At 35.6% G+C, this 19,727-nt stretch overlaps 1 protein-coding gene across 14 annotated transcripts in view; it reads left to right on the plus strand.

Annotated features, from left to right (window-relative positions):
* The window catches only part of amph.L (amphiphysin L homeolog), a 110,558-nt gene that overhangs the window by 77,213 nt on the left and 13,618 nt on the right, over positions 1-19,727 (plus strand). For 4 of the 14 annotated variants that reach the window (NM_001091610.1, XM_041565404.1, XM_041565406.1 and 1 more), the window contains 10 exon segments: positions 1,949-2,031; positions 4,929-5,070; positions 6,256-6,384; positions 7,358-7,471; positions 10,358-10,381; positions 10,776-10,820; positions 14,269-14,301; positions 17,767-17,820; positions 18,531-18,584; positions 19,301-19,354. In NM_001091610.1, coding sequence (NP_001085079.1) covers positions 1,949-2,031; positions 4,929-5,070; positions 6,256-6,384; positions 7,358-7,471; positions 10,358-10,381; positions 10,776-10,820; positions 14,269-14,301; positions 17,767-17,820; positions 18,531-18,584; positions 19,301-19,354 — 732 coding nt within the window. 14 annotated transcript variants of the gene reach the window in all.

A 19,727-nucleotide genomic window follows, 5' to 3' on the forward strand; every position in this document is an offset into this window, starting at 1 on the left:
ACTTCAGTAGGTCTGAGATGGCAGATTTTCGTATTGGGAAATTTGGATTTTATAGTAGAAAAAACTAAAATTTTTGGCATTTGGACATTAATAAATAACCCCCTTAATCTCAGTTCCATAAGAAAAAAGAATAAGAAACCTTAAATTACCTAATGTACAGGGTTCTAGATATCTTTTAGTTTCTAAACACATAAGAAGAGGAAATGAAAAACTGAGAAGGAAACTAAGTATTTTACATTTGATGAACCTAGAAATGTATAAAATGGATGAAAATATAGGTATGAAGGCTGGAAATCATTTTAATTTTTTTTAGATTTAATTTCTGATTTATCTAAGGAATGCTGTTTGCAACAGAAAAATATGAGAAAAGTCACCAAGCTTATGTACTAAAACTGAAGATGGCATAGGTTCCACTATAGTACACACATTAATTAATACATTAGAAAATGCTAAATGCATTCACTGTTTAGTGGAGCTTACAATCGAAGTTCCCTAGCCTGCATCATACATACCACGGTACTAGGAGCCAATTAATTGGCCACTGGTGAATAGACAAACTCCTGCCCTGGTTAGAATTTTCTGCTAATCTAAATAGTTTCTTATTGATTCTATATTCTTTAAAGTATGGTTTTAAAAAAAGAATCAAAACTTTCTACATCAATGGACTGGGAGAAAATACTCCTTCAACCATATTTATTCTCTAACCTTTATTTGTCTTTGTGTCACATTTCTGGGCTGGATCCAGCTGAAGAACAATTGGATTAATTCTATATTGCAATCCTGTATACTCACACATGGAAGTCACTGTAGAAATGCAAGGGCATATTTATAAATTGAATTTCCAGTGCCAGTTCTCTTGGGCATTTTATAGAAATGTGCTTAAATACTGTCTCCAGAGTACGGTTTGCATTATATTGCTCTTCCTGCTTACATTTCTTGCTAGGTTATTTTAATACTGGCATTTTGGCTCTGAATTATAGCCAATCGTTTAACTCAGACATTTCAGTAAAGAGATCTATCAGATTTTCATTACAGAGCATGTTTTGGATTTCCCAAAGGATATATATGTATAATCATTTATAATGCAAGCCCTGCATTATTTATATCGGAGTTATGATTCAGATGTCTCATGAACTGCTAGCTATGCATAATGAAATCCATCTATGTGTAAAATGCAAATTTGCTATTTCAGGCACACTTGATTTAAGCATATTTGCCTATAAATTCTATGACTCAAAATTATCACACAGTAGGGTTTCTTTGCCATTAATATCACAGTACCTAAATGCATGAGGATTAAATACCTTCTAAAGATCGACCATTCTGGTGCACATATAAAGCTTGGACATTATAACAGTGTTTTAAAATAAGCTTTTATGCATTAACTAAGGCAGCAGTTACAAATGCTTCTTCAAGTGTGGTTGTTCTAAAATGCATGCGAGGAAGAGCGCATATTGATGCAATTCATTGAGGTATTTGCATCCAAATTTGCTTCTGCACTTCCATATAGCTGGCAAAGCATTCATTCTACCTCTTCTGATTAGTGGTGAGTACCTGCCCCTATTGACTCTTGGGACGCAACATGCTTTTGGTTCCCTGGAGCTTCCACCAAGGCCAGGTTGATGGTAGCTACAGGAAATCAAACAGGCATGTCAGTAAGCACAATGGACTTGCTTTCAGAGAAGTGGGTGCAAATGCTGCTTTGGTACATTAGGCATAATAGTGGTGACCACAACTCAGACCACATGTCGGAGAGTGGGCACAATTATATGTGAATTATGGGTAAAACATATGACAATTTGCATCCAAAATTGCTTTCTGCCCTTGCACTTATAAATGACTCTTATTAGCAACAATTTCAGACCACTTTTTGCAACTTCACAAATTCAGATCTGATATGATGAGCCCTTCCGCTGAACTAATCAGTTCATTCTGCATTTTCTGATAGCTCTGTCACAAGCTGTACGAAGTGATGACCAAGTTAGGAGAGCAGCATGCTGACAATGCATTTACTATTCAAGGAGCCCCAAGGTAAGTAACATCATCAGAAACATTTGCATGTGAATAAAATGAATTGCTGAAGTTTTATGTAAAAAGTAACTTGCCAAAGGTCTACATAGACTATAAAATATCTACTGTAGATATTGTCAGAGGGAATGTAATAAAAAAAAATTGAAACAGATTTACTAACAGAGGTGCTAAATGGTACCAATGCAGTAACCAACAGATATCAATCCAGCCTTTGCTTTAATTTTCTAATTAGCTGATGAAAACCAGTTGTATTTAGTTGCTGTAACTGCATTGATGCTATTTAGCACCATTTTTAGTAAATCAGCACCAAAAAGAGTATCAGCAATACAAGAAGCACCAATCAGGACTAGCTGCAATACTTTGTGTGGAGCCCCTGGTTTGTGACTTCTGTGGGAAGGTGTGTATCATTGCCTTTTGAGTAATAGAACTGGATCAAGGACTATTCACTGATGCGGTCTAGAGCGGATTGTTTATTTTTTAAAATGCATTTTTGCTGATTTAACGATTTGTATTTTTTATTTTCATATTGATTGATAGAACCATTTCTCACAGACTTTTCATGTTTATAGCAGAAATTTTTAATACATATGGCACAAACTCAACATATTCTATCATTGAATGTATGCTGTGTGCATTACCATACATTAATATAACAGTGTGCACTTTTTCTAGAATAGCTTCTGTATCATTTTCATGCTATCATCTATCATTTGTTTTCCAACATGTTAACAGTAAACATTATTAACCATAATATATTCCATTTCTTTCATTCATTATCAGAGACCGATGGTGAGTGGTGTCATCAAGTGTTTTAGATAAAAGCACTGGCTTCCTCTGTTTTTGAAGAACATGATTGTGAATAAAAACTCAATCATGCAAAGAGTAGTTATAGTATAGTTTTTTAGCCTTTAGATAACCTTCTTGATACATTATTCTCTGCGGAACAAACTGAATATTGGTAACAGTAATGACGATTAATTGTAATTATGTACTCAGAGCCCTTTTAGGATGGCGAATGTCAACAAATGGTGCACAATACAAATTGTACTTTGAAAAGCTTCAGTCTTTCTTTCATGCTGCCCTGCAAATTGATGTCAGTAACCCCCCCCACCAGTTGATGTAAACGCAGCATTAAGGCTTACTTACAAATGAAGGTGCAGTGTGGAAAGTGTGATTTCAGATGCAATTTGCCATGTTTTCACCCACAATGCAGGGTTGTGCATCGTGTGTTTATGGTTCTTCTGCATCAAAAGGTGCACTTGCAAATGACCCATCAGAACAGACTGAATGGGCATGAATTGGGAACATTAGTTCAAAATACTTTATATACCTGTATACTGTAAGCATTTGAGACACTTTTTTTCCCTACAAGTTACCTAAAGACTGAAGTATATTTCAGCATTCTACAGGTCAAAATATACACAGAAATAGTCTGCACTGCTGAATATTCATGCTCCCTGTAGTAGCAGATGTCAGATAGCAGGAAATTAATCTCTGTGATATACAGCAGAGAGACATTATGGTGCAGATTTTTCAAAATGTGAGATTAGAGCTCACAGCAAAAGAAATTCACTCACTTCTATTCAATCTATGGGGTTTTTAGAATCACATTTATCAATGGATGAAGTAAGAGTTCACCATTTTATAAATACGCTTCTAAAAATGCCATAGGAATGTATAGAAAGTGAATTTATTTTTTTGTGGTGAATGCTAACCTCACATTTTAATAAATCTGCCCCTATCTGTCTGAAAGAAGCATGAATACTGTGCTGGTCATTTCTGCAAGCACAAGATCAGGCCTGTATTTACATCACATGCTGGCTGCCCTACTCACTATGCCTCAGCTATCTCCTGCTCCCATGGTTGGCGCCAGGGTAGCCATCGGGGGGGGGGAACAGGGAGGAGAGTTGTAGGGGGCCCCCCGAGGGTAAGGGGGGCCCGGCCACGCCACACTTCTGACTGACTTCAGGAAGGCATGGAAGTTTAAGGGGCCCTGGCCACCAATTTTCTCATAATGTGGTTGGGGGGCCCCTGGCAAACAACTTTGGCTGCCAATATTTTTTAATGGGGAGGCCCTGGCCCCAAATGTTTTTTATGGTGGGCCCTGACCACCAATATCTTTTTATTTTTTATTAACATGTGGGAACCCTAGCCACCAATATTTTTTTGTTTTTTTACTGTGTGGTGAGGGGCGGACCTGTGGGGTGGGGAGGGCGGACCTGTAGGTGGGGCTTGCGGTGGGTGCAGCCCAGGGGGCCCAGGAAATTTTGTCGTATGGGGCCCTGCGATTTCTAATGGCGGTCCTGGTTGGCGCATGTGTAGACAGCACGTCTGTGCTCCATATTTCTGTTAAAAAAAAACAGCTATACACAGATTTTCATTATCCTGAATAAATGTTTCCAGCAACACAGGCTCCTTGCCTTGGAGTAATTATTAAATGTGGCTCCTATCTTCTAAATCTCACATCACAACCCTAGCTGGATCATCATCTACACAACATTGCCCACATTTTGCCACACGTTACCTTGGAAATAAAAACATCCATATAGCACTTTATTTATTGAAATTCAGCATCAGCTAAAAGTATAAATACGGGGACACAAAAAGATTAAGTGACTCATGCAAAGTCACATTGAGGTGATACTGGGACTCAGACCGCCATCTTGACAGCATCACTGCTATTACTTTTTATGCCGAAGCAGAAGGCTACAAGAAACCAATGTTATCTCACATAAACCATACTAGAAAAGCAAATCTTTGTGTTTGCTTAGTTACTATAGTTAAATGCTAATATCCGCAAGCTAAAATATTAGAGGCAATAAGTATTAAAACCATAAATCTTTTTAGGAATTCTGGACTGTTGAAGATAATTACCAATTTGTTATTACTTTATTTAGTGACTCAGGTCCTCTCCGAATTGCAAAGACTCCATCTCCCCCTGAAGAGGTCCCACAAGAAGCAAGTCCATTGGCAAGCCCCAACCACACATTGGCACCTGTCTCATCACCAGCCCCTGCACGACCCAAATCACCCTCACAGGTAGGAACAAATATAAGGATGTGGCAGAAGGAATACAAATATCAGTTGTTCCCCAGCTCAAGAAATAGATCAAGTAAAGGAGGTATGTGTGTGCTGGACAAAACGAAAAGGCTTAAAAATAAAACAAAACAGCAAAATAAACCCTTGCCAGCGTGGCAACTAACTATACATTCAGGCTTCCCTGACATCAGACCCTGCATTGCTCTGGTCTCTACATTAGCAACAGCAGTCTTTACCATACACAAAAGAAAGGTTTGTATTTCACCCTAAACCCCAAAAGTTTGCTTACCAAAAAAAATAAAGTCTTTTAGAAAACTCCCCAGCCTGATATCTCACATCAGAACTGGTTCCAGGGTGGAGCCAAACCCTAAGCAGGCTGGGAATTCTTATAGCAACCTGGATCAGCAGATTAGATTCTGATGAGCTCGTTAACTGGTCTGTGAGCTGACTGCATTACCAGAAACGGAGAGCAAACTACTCAAACCTGGAACAGACATACACATCATCCTGCACAAATCCACAAACTTTTACTGACCTGCTGTCACAATGTTTTGGGTCATACCCCTTTATCAAGTGTATAAAGACCATGACCATGTGTTCCTATTTAAATCTGTAGTAACCTTTAACCCCTTTAAACCTAAAGCATTCTGTGTAGCCATTTAAAGTGGCATAGGCCTGCTGGAGTTCTTCTTCCTTTTTTGTGTTTTTTGGCTTTGTGGACTTAATGGAGTTGCAAGCACAGAGCAACTGTAAGTAAGTTGAACACACACTATTCTTCTACCTTATTGAACAGATCACCAACACATTTCCTTCTTTTTGGACTTCCTTATGTTTGTCCCTTTATTAAAATGTTTAAAATCTATTCACCCTCAGCAGTCTACTTACTGTGTACTGTGGGACAGATTGAAAACCTTTTGTATTATAAGAGATAAAAATAATGAATAAAAAACCTAGGTAGTACATGTTGATATTACATAAATAACTTTTCTTGATTCATAACACATTTTCAATTTCCATTAAGCTCTCAAAAAGAAATAAATAATAAATAAATAATACAATGTTTAATATTATGTAAAACACTAGGACACAGATTATGGAATTGCAGTATCTTTTTTTTTTAAATGTATCAAAAAGGACATCTTTGGCTGATTGCAATAACATTTTGTTGTATACTTATTTTTATAGCTGAGGAAAGGTCCTCCTGTTCCACCTTTACCTAAACTCACCCCATCAAAAGAACTGCAGCAAGAGAACATCATTAGCTTCTTTGAAGACAATTTTGTCCCAGAAATTAATGTGACAACTCCATCACAGGTAAAAAGTTAACAAGGAAATACATTCAATTGCTTATTGACTTTTGTTGACCTGCAACGCCTAGCAATCTCTGGCAAAAAATATCTATCAAGGGATGACAATGCATAAGTATGTTGACCATATATGAAATATCAGTATGTCATATGTAAAGTAGAAGGGAACCTTCACCTCAACGCAGTGTTTTGAATAATGAAAATTTAATTTTAAGTCATTAAGTTAAACAGTAGTGCCCATACTTTTCTAATGCGAGGTCTGCTTTTAGTGATGTTGTCCCGTGAAAATCTACATCCATAAAAGCATTGTTAGCATTCTGTTCCATGGAAAATATTATTTAAATACTGATTTATGAGAAAATGTATATTGCTATATTTAACAAAGAACTACTCCTTATGTAACCTTAACGTAATAAATATCTGAATGAAACAGGAGGTGATTTAGACCAGCTGTTTATTGACAGTGTCTTGAGACCTACTGATCACTAGCTATAGGTCTACTGGTAGATGCCGATCTACCTTTTGGGCACCCCTGAGTTAAAATGTCAAAGGCACTATGTCTATATGTATTTGCCATTGGAAAGTGTATTTGCTTATTCTTTATTTTTTGTATTTGTGGGTTGTTGCTTAGAATTAGATTGTCTTCTATCATGCATTAAAAAAAAAAACTGTTTTGGCTGGAGATCCCCTTTAAATATATGTTTTAAAAAACTGATTCATGATTACAATAATGAAACAGTCAGGAATAGTGCTTACAAACAGTAGGCAGAACATTACTTCCTGGACCACTCCTAGAACTCCTGGACCACTCAGTTTATATATGTACTTACAAATATACATGTACTTACATGATGACAGTTTCTCTGGTTTTGTTAAAAATGTATACAAATGTGTCATTTGTTTCTAAAAAATAAAAACACTCATGAAACATTAAATATGTACTCTACTGTGATGCAACCTTTAATTTACTTGTTATACAGAATGAAGCAGTAGAAGAGAAAAAAGAAGAATCTTTACTAGACTTGGATTTTGATCCATTTAAGCCAGGAGCAGCAACAGTGGGAATTGTACAGTCCCATTCACCAATATCACAGGTAAATCTCCCTTAAACAAACATTTATCATAAGTAAAATTTCTAAAGCTAGGGGCAGATTTTTAAGGATTGAACTAGGTAATACATATGAGGTTAGTTATCAAAGTCTGTATTTACCTCATTATTTTACCTCATTATTTTCTGCTACAAACTCCGATCAAATTTGCTCGGGTTTTTTTACACTTATTTATTATTACATTTTCCCTGATTTTCACGATTTTTTTGTTTTTTTTCATTCGATTTTCACAAATTTCTTTAGAATTTTCACCCGAAAACTTTGGGGTATTACACAAAACCTAGTGCACATCAAAAAATCATTGGGACTCCCATTGACTTATATGCAACCTCGACAGGTCTGAGATGCCGGATTTTCAGATTCAGACTTTTCCATCCTCCGGGTTTAATCAATTCCAAAAAATTTGTTATTTTTTTAAAAGTCTGATTTTATTTGAAAAAAATCCTGAATTTTTCGTGATTTTTGCATTCTGAGTTTAGTAAATAACCCCCACAGAGTCACCAGATTTATTTATCATTGCTCACGGATTTGGACAATTATTTGCTGTGCTAGAATGAATCTAGCACAGAAAAAGATTGCTATGATTTTGATAAATTGGCTCCTAAATCTGGTATTAGTGGACTGCTATTAGTATTTAATGTTTGCTTATTCAATTTTAATGTTTCATGTTCTCCATTATGGAGGATGAAAAGCATATTCTGCAGTTCAAAAGCTATTTGAGATTTCAGGGCAGCTAAAATGCCTAATGATCTTTTTTAACAAGGTTTATAGCACAGGGCTACTGACGGTTTCTTGAAGGCAAGTGAGTTCTGCATTGGAGAGGTCATATTGCTAAAGTTCATGGTGAAAAATGCAAAACCACTTGATTACTTAGTGTGTGTGAGAGAAGAGTTTATGAAAGTCATCAAGTTCCTGAGGGCTTAGGTTATAGTCTTAAAATTAAAGGTGGGTTTTAAAGTGGTTGTTCCCTCCTTCCAAACACTTTTTTTCAGTTGAGCTGTTTTCATAGTGTTCACCAGAAATCAATTACTTTCCATAAAATTGCTTTTATGTTACTAAGGTTAAAGTTCCTGGTGTTTGTGTCTAGCAGCTCAGTGAACCAGGTGCTGATTCTGAACTGAATTTAACTCATTTATCAAAATAATCAGTTCGAAAAAGTTGGTGCAGGAAAAGTCTTGACAATTCAGATTGTATACATTTTTCAAGTTTAAAGCCCAAATCGTCGCCAAAAAAAAACATCTCTAGTGACGGGCAAATCTGACCCATTTCACTTCACAGAAAATTTGCAAAATGATGAAAATTCATTGAAATGCAGTGTCTATGAAGTCTATGGGCAACAAATTGTTTTTGACAAGCAACACATTTTTTTTGATGCGCAAAAATTCTTTTTCGCCCATTAGAGTCTGTTGGCATAATTTTTGCCATTGACTTGTACATGAACTTGGCAGGTTTTAGCTGGCGTTTTTTCAGATTTTTGGCAGCTTTGGGGTATAATAAATCTCTAAAAATGTAAGGTTTTTAAAAATTTGAGCTTTTTCCTCTAAAAATTTATGTTTTCCCTTTTAAAACTCATACCAGAAAAAATTGAGGTTTAATAAATAGGCCCCTATATTTCTCAGCAAAATTTGTTGTTTCATTGCTAACAAATTTCTTTAATGAAATGAATGTACTGTTTTATTATTATAGAGAAAAAGGAAATACATTTTTAAAAACATGAATTATTATCGGAGATGGCCTTTCCATAATTCTGAGTTTTCAGAATACAAGAAGTGCAAAGTGAATTCAGTGCATGAAAGGTAGCTAATCCAGAGACTGGCAGCACTTGTGCCGCGACAAAAAATCTAAGTGAGTGTGCGTGCATGTGCACATGAGTGGCGGGTGGGGGGACCTGAGGCAGCAGCCCCGGTGGGCCCCGGTGGGCCCCAGTCCGACCCTGTATGTGTCTGACAGCAGCGTTCATCATAGACTGGAGATAGACTGGAGGTTTTTTTTAAACAGTGGGTCCAAAGAGCAGTGTGTTACAATAGTATATATGGGATATAACGAATGTATGGATAAATACAGATCAGACCTCTTGTGTAAGGAGCATTTCAGGATATTTGCATTCAGGAAATTTGTTTAAGTAGATGGCAGCTTGAAACGAATGGAACTGGGATCATACGGTGTCTATTATATTAGGCAGGGGAACAAATGTGGAAGGTGGGAAGATAACCAGTTCAGTTTTGTCTGTGTTAATTTTAAGACAGCAAAAAGGCATAAATAGAGAGGAATGTAGCCAGTCTATGATGCAATCTAGAAGTGAGGGCAGGTCTCACGAGGAGAGGTAGATTTAGGTGTCATCAGCATATAAATGATACTGAAACTCAGCTGGTCTTAGATAATTATAGAATTAGCACTTTTATATCTCTCTGTTCCCAACAATATAATATAAGGTCATTGTTAATTGCTGACACGTGGCAAGGCTCCTTGCTGATTAAATGGCTAGTGAAAATTCTAGATCAGGAATTCTTAACCCATGAAATGGCTCCTGTTTAGAATGTGAAATTTTCTCCTACAGAAAGCGGTAATTTTGGGTGGCAAAGCTGATTCTCTGAATCTCTTGGTTAAGGAACACTGTGCTAGATACATATTTATCTACTTTTATGAATTTTGCACATTTGGAACTTTAATCCTTAATATTGTAATCATTGAATAAAAAACAAATACAAAATTATTTGCTTGGCACTACATTTAAGGACTGACTTCACTTGGCACTATATTAAGAAATATTAGTGTTTTTTTTCTTGAACCTAGTCAATCATGTTTAGTTTTGTCCCTGTATCTTTTCATCAATACAGTAGTTTCTGAGTATACTGTATTTTTTTTCCCCAGACATTACCGTGGGATCTCTGGACGGTAAGATTGTACCCTAGAATTTATATAAATGTTACATAACTTGAAAGGAACAAATAATCTGAAGAGCATTAAAAAACAAATGTAACATTTTGTTAATTATTGTTTGTATTGAACTTATATGCAGTCCTAAAAATATAAATATAGGTTAAGATTCTAGAGAGCAAACCCCTGACACACACCTTCTGTTCGTAGTCAAAAAGATGGCTTATTACTAGGTTGTTAACTGTAATTCACTAAACTTTTCTGGATCATGAATGTACTAAAGTAGAGAATCACAATGCACTTGCAAATATCTAGGTTTATTAATGTGTACATTGCAATGTATTATAAATATAATGTATGATATTTTCTCTTGTCATGGATGTTTCCTGACCTCTTTTTGTGACTATTGTAGTGTTTTTGTCCTTCCACACAGACAAACAATGAAGTTGTACAGCCTGTAAGTATATTTTTCATATATTTATTTTACTTCTATAAGTATGCAATCTGTTGCTTTTATAATCCTACATATTCATTCATTAAAAAATAGATCCATGCTGTTTTAATGTATTGTAGTTATCATAATATGAATGCATGATTTTGTTTTCATTATTTCCATAATGTTATTTTTTTTTTTCTCCTTTACTTTCCTGTCTGCATAAAGCCTGACTTAGAAAGTTTGTCATTATGTAACTTGATAATGGCTGAAACCCCAAGCTGTGGGTCAGCTGAAGATTTAAACATATCTCAACCTCATGAAGGTGCAGATAGCTGGGGCCTTGAGAATAGCACAGTCAGAGATAGGGTGAAGGCTAATGAAACAATTCAAGATGAAGATTCTCAAGGCAGTGTGCATGGAGAAAGTACTGAGGGGCAATATTCATTGGGATCAAATTTAGACAAAAATGAATCACTTGAAATTAGGGAGGATCATGGGTTTTTGCCAGAAGTATCCATTTCAGAGACTATAAATATTGCTGATGACAATCTGCAGACAGAAATTCAAGATGAAGAAGAAAAGCAAGATGAGACAACAGAACATCTGTTCACTGAAGACCTTGAGTTATATGAGCCCATGGAACCTTCAAGCAACACAAAAGATCATTTTGAAGAGTGTGAGGAATACAATCCCAGCATTGACCAACTGCATGAGACAGAAAGTCTTGAACTACCAACTAAGGAATGCTTGGAAAACACAGAGGTAGAATTTGCACTAGACCAGGAACAAGTTTTGGGCAATAAAAAGTCTGAAACTGATACTCCCAATTTAAAACTGCAGTGCATAGAGTATCCAAGAGTGGATGAATTGAGTGAAATGAATGAACAGCATGATTCACCTCTAAAGACTTTAGATTTGGAACACATCTCAGACCCCCAAACAATAGAGGATGACAAGTATTTTCAATGTAATAATGATATAACTGATGAGGAGTTGGTCTTGGAGAAAACTAACAATAGAAGCATTATAGATAAAGCAGACACTGACTCAGATAATGATTTTATCTATACGTCTGTTGTCAGCAGTGCAGGTTATATTGAACTTAATGATGTAAGTGAAACAAAGGAACCCGATAATAAACGGAGATGCAGTGGTAGGGTTCTTAAAAAACAAACATCTTTTGATGTTTATGAAGTTTTACCCTATTCTCCTCAAAATAAGGCAACCTTACTTGTAGAATCTTTTAATTCTTTTAACACAAGTAAAAGTGATATATCTCCTGAAAGTACAGATCATGAGCATGTAGATCAGGAAGGAGGTATATTGCAGAAAGGCGACACTGAGATTTCAAACAGTGAGTTAAACAATCATTTTCATGCAGATAAAGATGACATATGGCCACCTAACTGGGATCCATCATGCACTACTGATTCATGGGCAGAATCATATTTGTCAGATATCCCAGAACATGAATTCTGGTTTCATGATCAAAGCTCATCAAACATGAATACTTTGTGGTATTCAGAGGTCAAAAGCACTTCAGTTAACACCTTATGTGATGTATTAACTGCCTCTGAACATAAAATGCAGGAGGTATCCTTGCAAAATTGTTTGCTCGTTGGTAGTTCCCAAACCTCCTTTCACTTGGGTGGCTCCAGAAACCATAATATTGAGAGATGTTCTAGCCCCAAAGACAATGAGGTCAACAGCCCTGATTTATCTGAAGATGAAATTGCTAACCGGAGATATGGAATCCTATACCAGGATATAGAGCCTGAAAAAGAAGAGGTATCCCTGCCTTATCCAGTGTGTAGTCTAGTCTAGTCTAGATAAAGCAATATCCCTTTTCCTACCTTGTGCTTCTTCCACTCTTTATCCATTCCTTTTGTTAATCGTTGCAAGTATGTGTTGAATACAGAATGTATGTGCGATATGTTCTCATGCACTAATTTAAAGGGGTTTTTCCTCTTAAAATCTTTTAGTATGATGTAGAAAAAAAAATTCTAAAACAATTTGCAATTGCTCTTCAGTTTTTATTATATGTAATTATTGAATAATTTAGCTTTTTGTTCAGCAGCTCTTCAGTTTGGAATTGCAGTAGCTATCTGGTTGCTAGGGTCAAAATGTCCCTAGCAACCAGGCAGTGGTATGAATGAGAGATTGGGATATGAATAGGAGAGACCTGAATAGAAAGATAAGTAATACAATGTAACAATAACAATAAAATCTCACAGAGCAATAGTTTATTTGTTCCCAGGGTCAGTGACCCTCATTTGAAAGCTGGAAAGAGTCAGAAGAAGAAGGCAAAGCATTCAAAAACTATTAAAAACAAAAAAACAAAGACTAATTAAAATGTTGCTAAGAATTGATAATTCTATAACATATTAAAAGTCTGCTTAAAGTTGAATAACCCCTTTAAATAAGCAGCAGGTTTCCTATAAAAAATAGCCACCATAAAATTATAGCAGATAATTGTATAGGAACCTACTACTTGATAGGAAGAATACATAACATGCATTTTGGATATTCTAACACAAAGGCTGTCACAGGGTTATATACTGTATGTGGAAATAAATGTATTTGTTTATTTCTTCACATGCACTCTGAAAGCATCTTATAGCAACAATAGTGTTTAATATTTGTTACCGCCATTATGAACATGGGGAGGCCCATTTATTAAAGGGAATTTCTAATTCATGTGATTTTTTTTTTTTAATTTGAATATACTGACAATTCAACTGGGAGGTTATTTAAGAAAAAATTTGAATGTCTAATATTCAATCGAATAGTTAAGACCCAAAAATTTTAATCATATTCGAATTGTATTCAATTCATACAAATCAAGTTTTCCTCCGAAAAAAAAAAGGAAGGCTATTAACATCTCCAAATAGCTCAAACGGACCTCTGCCAGGCAGGTTTTAGGTGGCGAAAATTCTAAATAGCACTGTTTCCATTATTGAGATGTGATAATCTCCCATTTGAATCTACTTTCGAATAGGGTTTTAAAATTTCAATGTGTGAATTCTGACACTCGAAAATTCTAATTGGAATGTTCCTAAATGAAAGTTAGCAGTACATATAATCCATTAGCCAAAAGTCTACTCTATAGGATAAATAGATGCATCCAGGATTAAAAAGTTTGCAATGTTTCAGGCCACCATGGGCCTTTCAGATAGCATCTTATACACAGGTAACTTGTAGCCAGATGTCAAAACTGTTTGTGGTCATAACCTTTTTTAAGCAAATAAATGTGGACAGTGCATTTTCAAACATATTCACATACAAAACCTTTCAGTTACCCTGCTTTAGGCAGTAGCAGATTAAAGTAAGCTTTAAAGCAGGTAATGCCCATGTTTCCAATGCTTTTTGCAATTAGAATATCAACCCCTTATACATTTACCACTTTTCCTTTTATTTATAGCTTTCTACATTCAGTTATAACATGTTTGTCTTTTTTTTTTTAATTTAGGCATCCACTGGAGTATTCAATGGATTTACACAGGTAAGAAGACATTTGAATCTTATTTTACATACCCCCTCGTATAATAAAAGATACTACATTTGCCCAGGTCCTGTAACCAATAGCAATCAATGAGATGCTTTTAATTAGGTGACCAGTAACTTCTTTTTCATGTGAAAGGAGTAAGCACTGGCCAGATAAGGAGGATGGCATCATAAGACCCATTAGTTATAAATGAATGAAAAGCACTGTACAGCTTGCTGCTGCTATATAAATAAATTGTGATCCCCTGAAATTGCCCCTGCATAAATGACCCATTTTGTTTGCACACAGTACTCCGGAGTGGCTGAATTGTATTGCTACATCAATTATGTAGCAGTTGAACTACATCTAACAAGGAGACTGCTCATAAGAACTACATATCATACTATACAGAATGTGTGTGCACATGATCAGTCCAACATCTCTGGCTAAACCTGTGATGTAGTAGTTGAACTACAGCTAAACAGGAGACAGCGCATAAGACCCACATATCACACTATACAGAATGTGGGTGCACATGATCAGTTCCACATCTTTGGCTAAACCTATTATGTAGTAGTTGATAGGGATGGGCGAATTTGACCTGTTTCATTTCACCAAAAATTCACGTGCGTCTTTTTTTGTGACGCTCACCCCCATACAAGTTTATGGGTGTCATTTTTACAACGAAACAAGGCGAAAAAATTCACACATCCCTAGTAGTTGACCTATAGCTAAGAACATTATTAATAGACTAAAGCTAGCTGGTGCAAGATTACAGCTAGGAAGAGTCTTTGGAGCCTAACAATTATATACAAAGCTTATTACTGACTGTGAGTTTGTCAGATGTTATTGAAGGGATATTAGGCCTAATATAAATGATGGGTTAGGCTGCAAGATGATTACGGGGGAATGAACTAAAAAATCAACTTTTTGTAGTCAGCACTCACCCACTTATCCACCTCTTAGTAATTCAGACGGTGCACGTGTCCAGTGGCCCACTGTCCAACCAGTTTCACAAATATTCCCATATACGACACAGCTCCATTCAGGATAATAACTTTAAAAAGCCTTTATTTGCACATGGCTTTTAGATCTGCAACAAACATGACGTTTCGGCCTCACCTGTAGCCCTTTTTCAAAAACGTCATGTTTGTTGCAGAATGAACTAAAAAACGCAAAGAGCAAAACAATTCGCACCAATAAGAATAAAAATCCACATCTCGCAATGTAATATTGTTCCTTTTGCGAATTTTAATTGCGCACTCTTAAGAAGTTCTTGAAGGTGTTGTAATCTTTTGGAGCAAACATTTTTCAGTAAGAAATTTTATTACATTAACTGCGCATTGGCGCAAACTATAAAATTCGCAAAGGTCTTCCACGGTCAGAAGTGGTCGCTAAACAGTTTCCGGATATATTAAATTTGCGCAATATATTTTGATTTGCGCAAATTTAATATACATACATATTAAGGCATACATTTTCACATTGCGAATCATTTTTCCGTTACCGACTTTTATTACATTCCCCCGTAAGTGTGATAAAATGCTTGGCTGGTAGTTGATTAAATGATTCTGCTGTGTTAGTTCAGGTAAAGCAGCCAGACAATCACTGGTACATTTATTAAAACATGGTGGTAGGTGTGGCCTGCTTCTTGCTTTGTCTCAGCTTACACAGGAAGAGAGGAACAGGAATATGAATCTTAAGAATGGCAAAACAGCAGGAATGCTCTTATCCAAAATGGCCACACCAGCAGGCTACTACAATAAGAATATCCATGCCACCTAAAATTATCATATTAATGTTTTGCATACTTTTCTTTCTCTAGAATAATTGTAAGTGCAGGATTATATTTCTCAGCCATTTGTAAGAACTTCCAATTAAGAACCTGTAGTGTTTAACAACAGCCCTTTTAGGAAATGTTTGTTCATGTTTATTACTATGCAGCACAGGGGACATTTAAGAGCAAGCTCTATAGCAGGCCAGATAGTATACAATGTCTTAGGGATGATGCAGCCATGTGGAGCAGAGATGGCAACTATACATCTTGTTTGTTATATGGCAATAAACTTTGTTCTTGGTTCAGTATTTAGACTGACAGTATTACTTCACAGAATGGATATTTTATCTGTTTTTTGAAACTGAGTTTTCACTTTGCTGATAGAATGAATCCTGCATTATAAAATCTTGCTTTCTGTCACAAAAATGTATTTTGTCATTAAAATCTTACTTGGCATGCACTAGTTAGTTACACCATTAGATATTCTGTCCACGTTTTTCTTCATTCTGTAAGTAACTTTACACCCAAGTATATGGATGCTATACATTTATTAGACATAGTGCTTGTTAAAATGTACAGAATCGAGTTTGTAATATAATGACACCCCAATTTTGTTCCCATTCTTCAATAGAAATAAGTATTTTGTATATTTTTATCTGTGTATATAGTCACAAATACTTATGTACCACGAGAGACATTAATTCTGTGTACTAGGGGTAGTTTTGTATACAGAATGTATTTGGGACAAATGGCACCCCATACCAGGCCCCCTATAACTACAGAGTCTGCTGTATGGAAGTTACACCACTGACTGTATTCCATCCTGTGCATTCACTTCAGAAGTCATTTAAAGGAGAAACAAATCCCTTATTAAAAAAACCCTAACCCCCACCCCACATAGAACCCCTCCCTCCTCCCCCTCATCCTAACTGCTACCCCAGGCAAATGGCCCCAACTTTTTATTTACCCCTCGGTGCAGATTCAGGTATTGGAGTTCACGGCAGCCATCTTCCGGGTCTTCGGTAATCTGAGAATGAGACCAGTGGGCCGGCACATGCGCAGTTGGAGCAATTTCCTGGTTTGCGACAACTGTGCATGTGCCAAAATGGACAGAAATTGCTGGAAGAAGGCACAAAGACCCGGAAGATGGCTGCCATGAACTCCAATCCCTGAATCTGCATCGAGGGGTAAGCAAAAAGTTAGGGGCATTTGCCCAAGGTAGCAGCTAGGCTGGGGGTGAGGCGGGAGGGGGGTGGGATTTTTTTTAATAAGGGGTTGGTTTCTCCTTAAAGACCCCTGACAGCTAAGCTCAGCACTGAACATGGGGTGAAAAATCCAGTGTTCAGTGCAGAAAATATTCTATTTTAGATGAGAAAAAACATTCTTATTTCAATGTGTAATGTAATTAATAGACCATTATTAGATTGTAAACTTTGCACATTTTTAAAGACATTCTTGAAGAAGTCTACTATTTTTTTTAGTGAGAAATGTTATTACATACAATGAGCACTGGAAACAATAACATACACTAGGGTTCCAAAACATTATTTACATACATATTAAATATGCATACAAGCAATTATTAGCATCATTCACAAATATACAATTTTTTGGATTGTGTTTTCTTTCCATTAACAATTATTCAAAAGCCCCTTATTGAAGATACAGAATGTTTTATCTTTTTTTTTTTTTTTTAATATTCATAGCCTGATGCCTCTGCGCCACTCTTTACATTGCCGTCAGAAAAAAATGAAGAGGTGGTGAGTTGAAAATTTAATGAGATAAGGAGATAAGAGCAATGAGAGAAAACATGAAAATCATTTGCATATATGCACAAAACAGATATATTTTCCAGAATGTATGCCTCCTCAAAATAATGTGTAGTTTTATAAAGCACTTATCAAAATGGCTGACTGATTTTTTTCTAACTGAATATTTAATTACATACAGTATCATACTGTATATTTAATCCATTGTTTGGCATGGTGTGACTGTGCTTACAAATACTATTGTTAGCTAGTTTAGTATTCATGTGTCCTGCCTAAACTTGTATGTGAACCATACTGATAGGATATTGTGTTTCTTAACTACATGGGTTAGCCCAAGTGGAATTTCCCATTTCCTTTGACCTGATCATTCTTCTGACAAAATTATAATGTGGTATTTGTGCTTTAGGCATGCTAAGAGCTATCGAATATCTGTAGACAGTATTTTTACACATTTTTAAACACATTCTTGAAGAAGTGTACTATTTTTTTTAGTGAGAAATGTTATTACATACAATGAGCACTGGAAACACCAGGGTTCCAAAACATATATTAAATATGCATACAAGCAAATATTAGCATCATTCACAAATATAACTTTTTTTGGATTGTGTATTTCTTCCATTAACAATGATTTTTAAGTCCTTTATTGAAGATACAGAATGTTTTTTCCAATAAATCATCTTTTTTTTTAACATTCATAGCCTGATGCCTCTGCACCCCTCTTTACATTGCCGTCAGAACAAAATGAAGAGGTGGTGAGTAGAAAATTTAATGCGATAAGGAGATAAGAGCAATGAGAGAAAAAATGAAAATCATTTGAATATATGCACAAAACAGATATTTTCCAGAATTTATGCCTCCTCAAAATAATGTGTAGTTTTTATACAGCACTTATCAAAATGGCTGACTGATTTTTTTTCTAACTGAATATTTAATTAAATACATTATCATACTTTATATTTTATCCATTGTCTGGCATGTTGTGACTGTGCTTACAAATACTATTGTTAGATAGTTTAGTATTCATGTGTCCTGCCTAAATTGTTATGTGTACCGTACTGATAGGATATCGTGTTTCTTAACTACATGGGTTAGTCCAAGTTACTTAGGAATTTTCCATTTCCTTTGATCTGATCATTCTTCTGACAAAATAATAATGCAGCATTTGTGCTTTAGGCATGCTAAGCACTAAGAGCTATTGAATATCTGTAGACAAAATTTTTGCACATTTTTAAAGACATTCTTGAAGAAGCCTACTATTTTTTTTTGGTGAGAAATATTACATACAATGAGCACTGGAAACACTAGGGTTCTAAAACATATTAAATATGCATACAAGCAATTATTACCATCATTCACAAATATAACTTTTTTGGATTGTGTTTTTCTTCCATTAACAATGATTTTTAAGTCCTTTATTGAAGATACAGAATGTTTTTTCAATAAATCATCTTTTTTTTAATATTCATAGCCTGATGCCTCTGCACCCACTTTTACATTGCCGTCAGAACAAAATGAAGAGGTGGTGAGTAGAACATTTCATGATATAAGGAGATAAGAGCTATGAGAGAAAATATGAAAATTTCATGATACAAGGAGATAAGAGCTATAAGAAAAAATGAAAATCATTTGAATATATGCACAAAACAAATATTTTCCAGAATGTATGCCTCCTTAAAATAATGTATAGTTTTGTATATTATCAATCAAAATGGCTGACTGATTTTTTTCTGAATATTTAATTACATACAATATCATACAGTATATTTTATTCATTGTCTGGCATGTTGTGACTGTGCTTACAAATACTATTGTTAGATAGTTTAGAATTCATGTGTCCTGCCTAAACTGTTAGGGGCACATTTACTAAGTTCGAGTGAAGGATTAGAATAAAAAAA

The sequence above is a fragment of the Xenopus laevis genome, chromosome 6L, assembly GCF_017654675.1.
Source record: "Xenopus laevis strain J_2021 chromosome 6L, Xenopus_laevis_v10.1, whole genome shotgun sequence".
NCBI lineage: Eukaryota > Metazoa > Chordata > Amphibia > Anura > Pipidae > Xenopus > Xenopus laevis.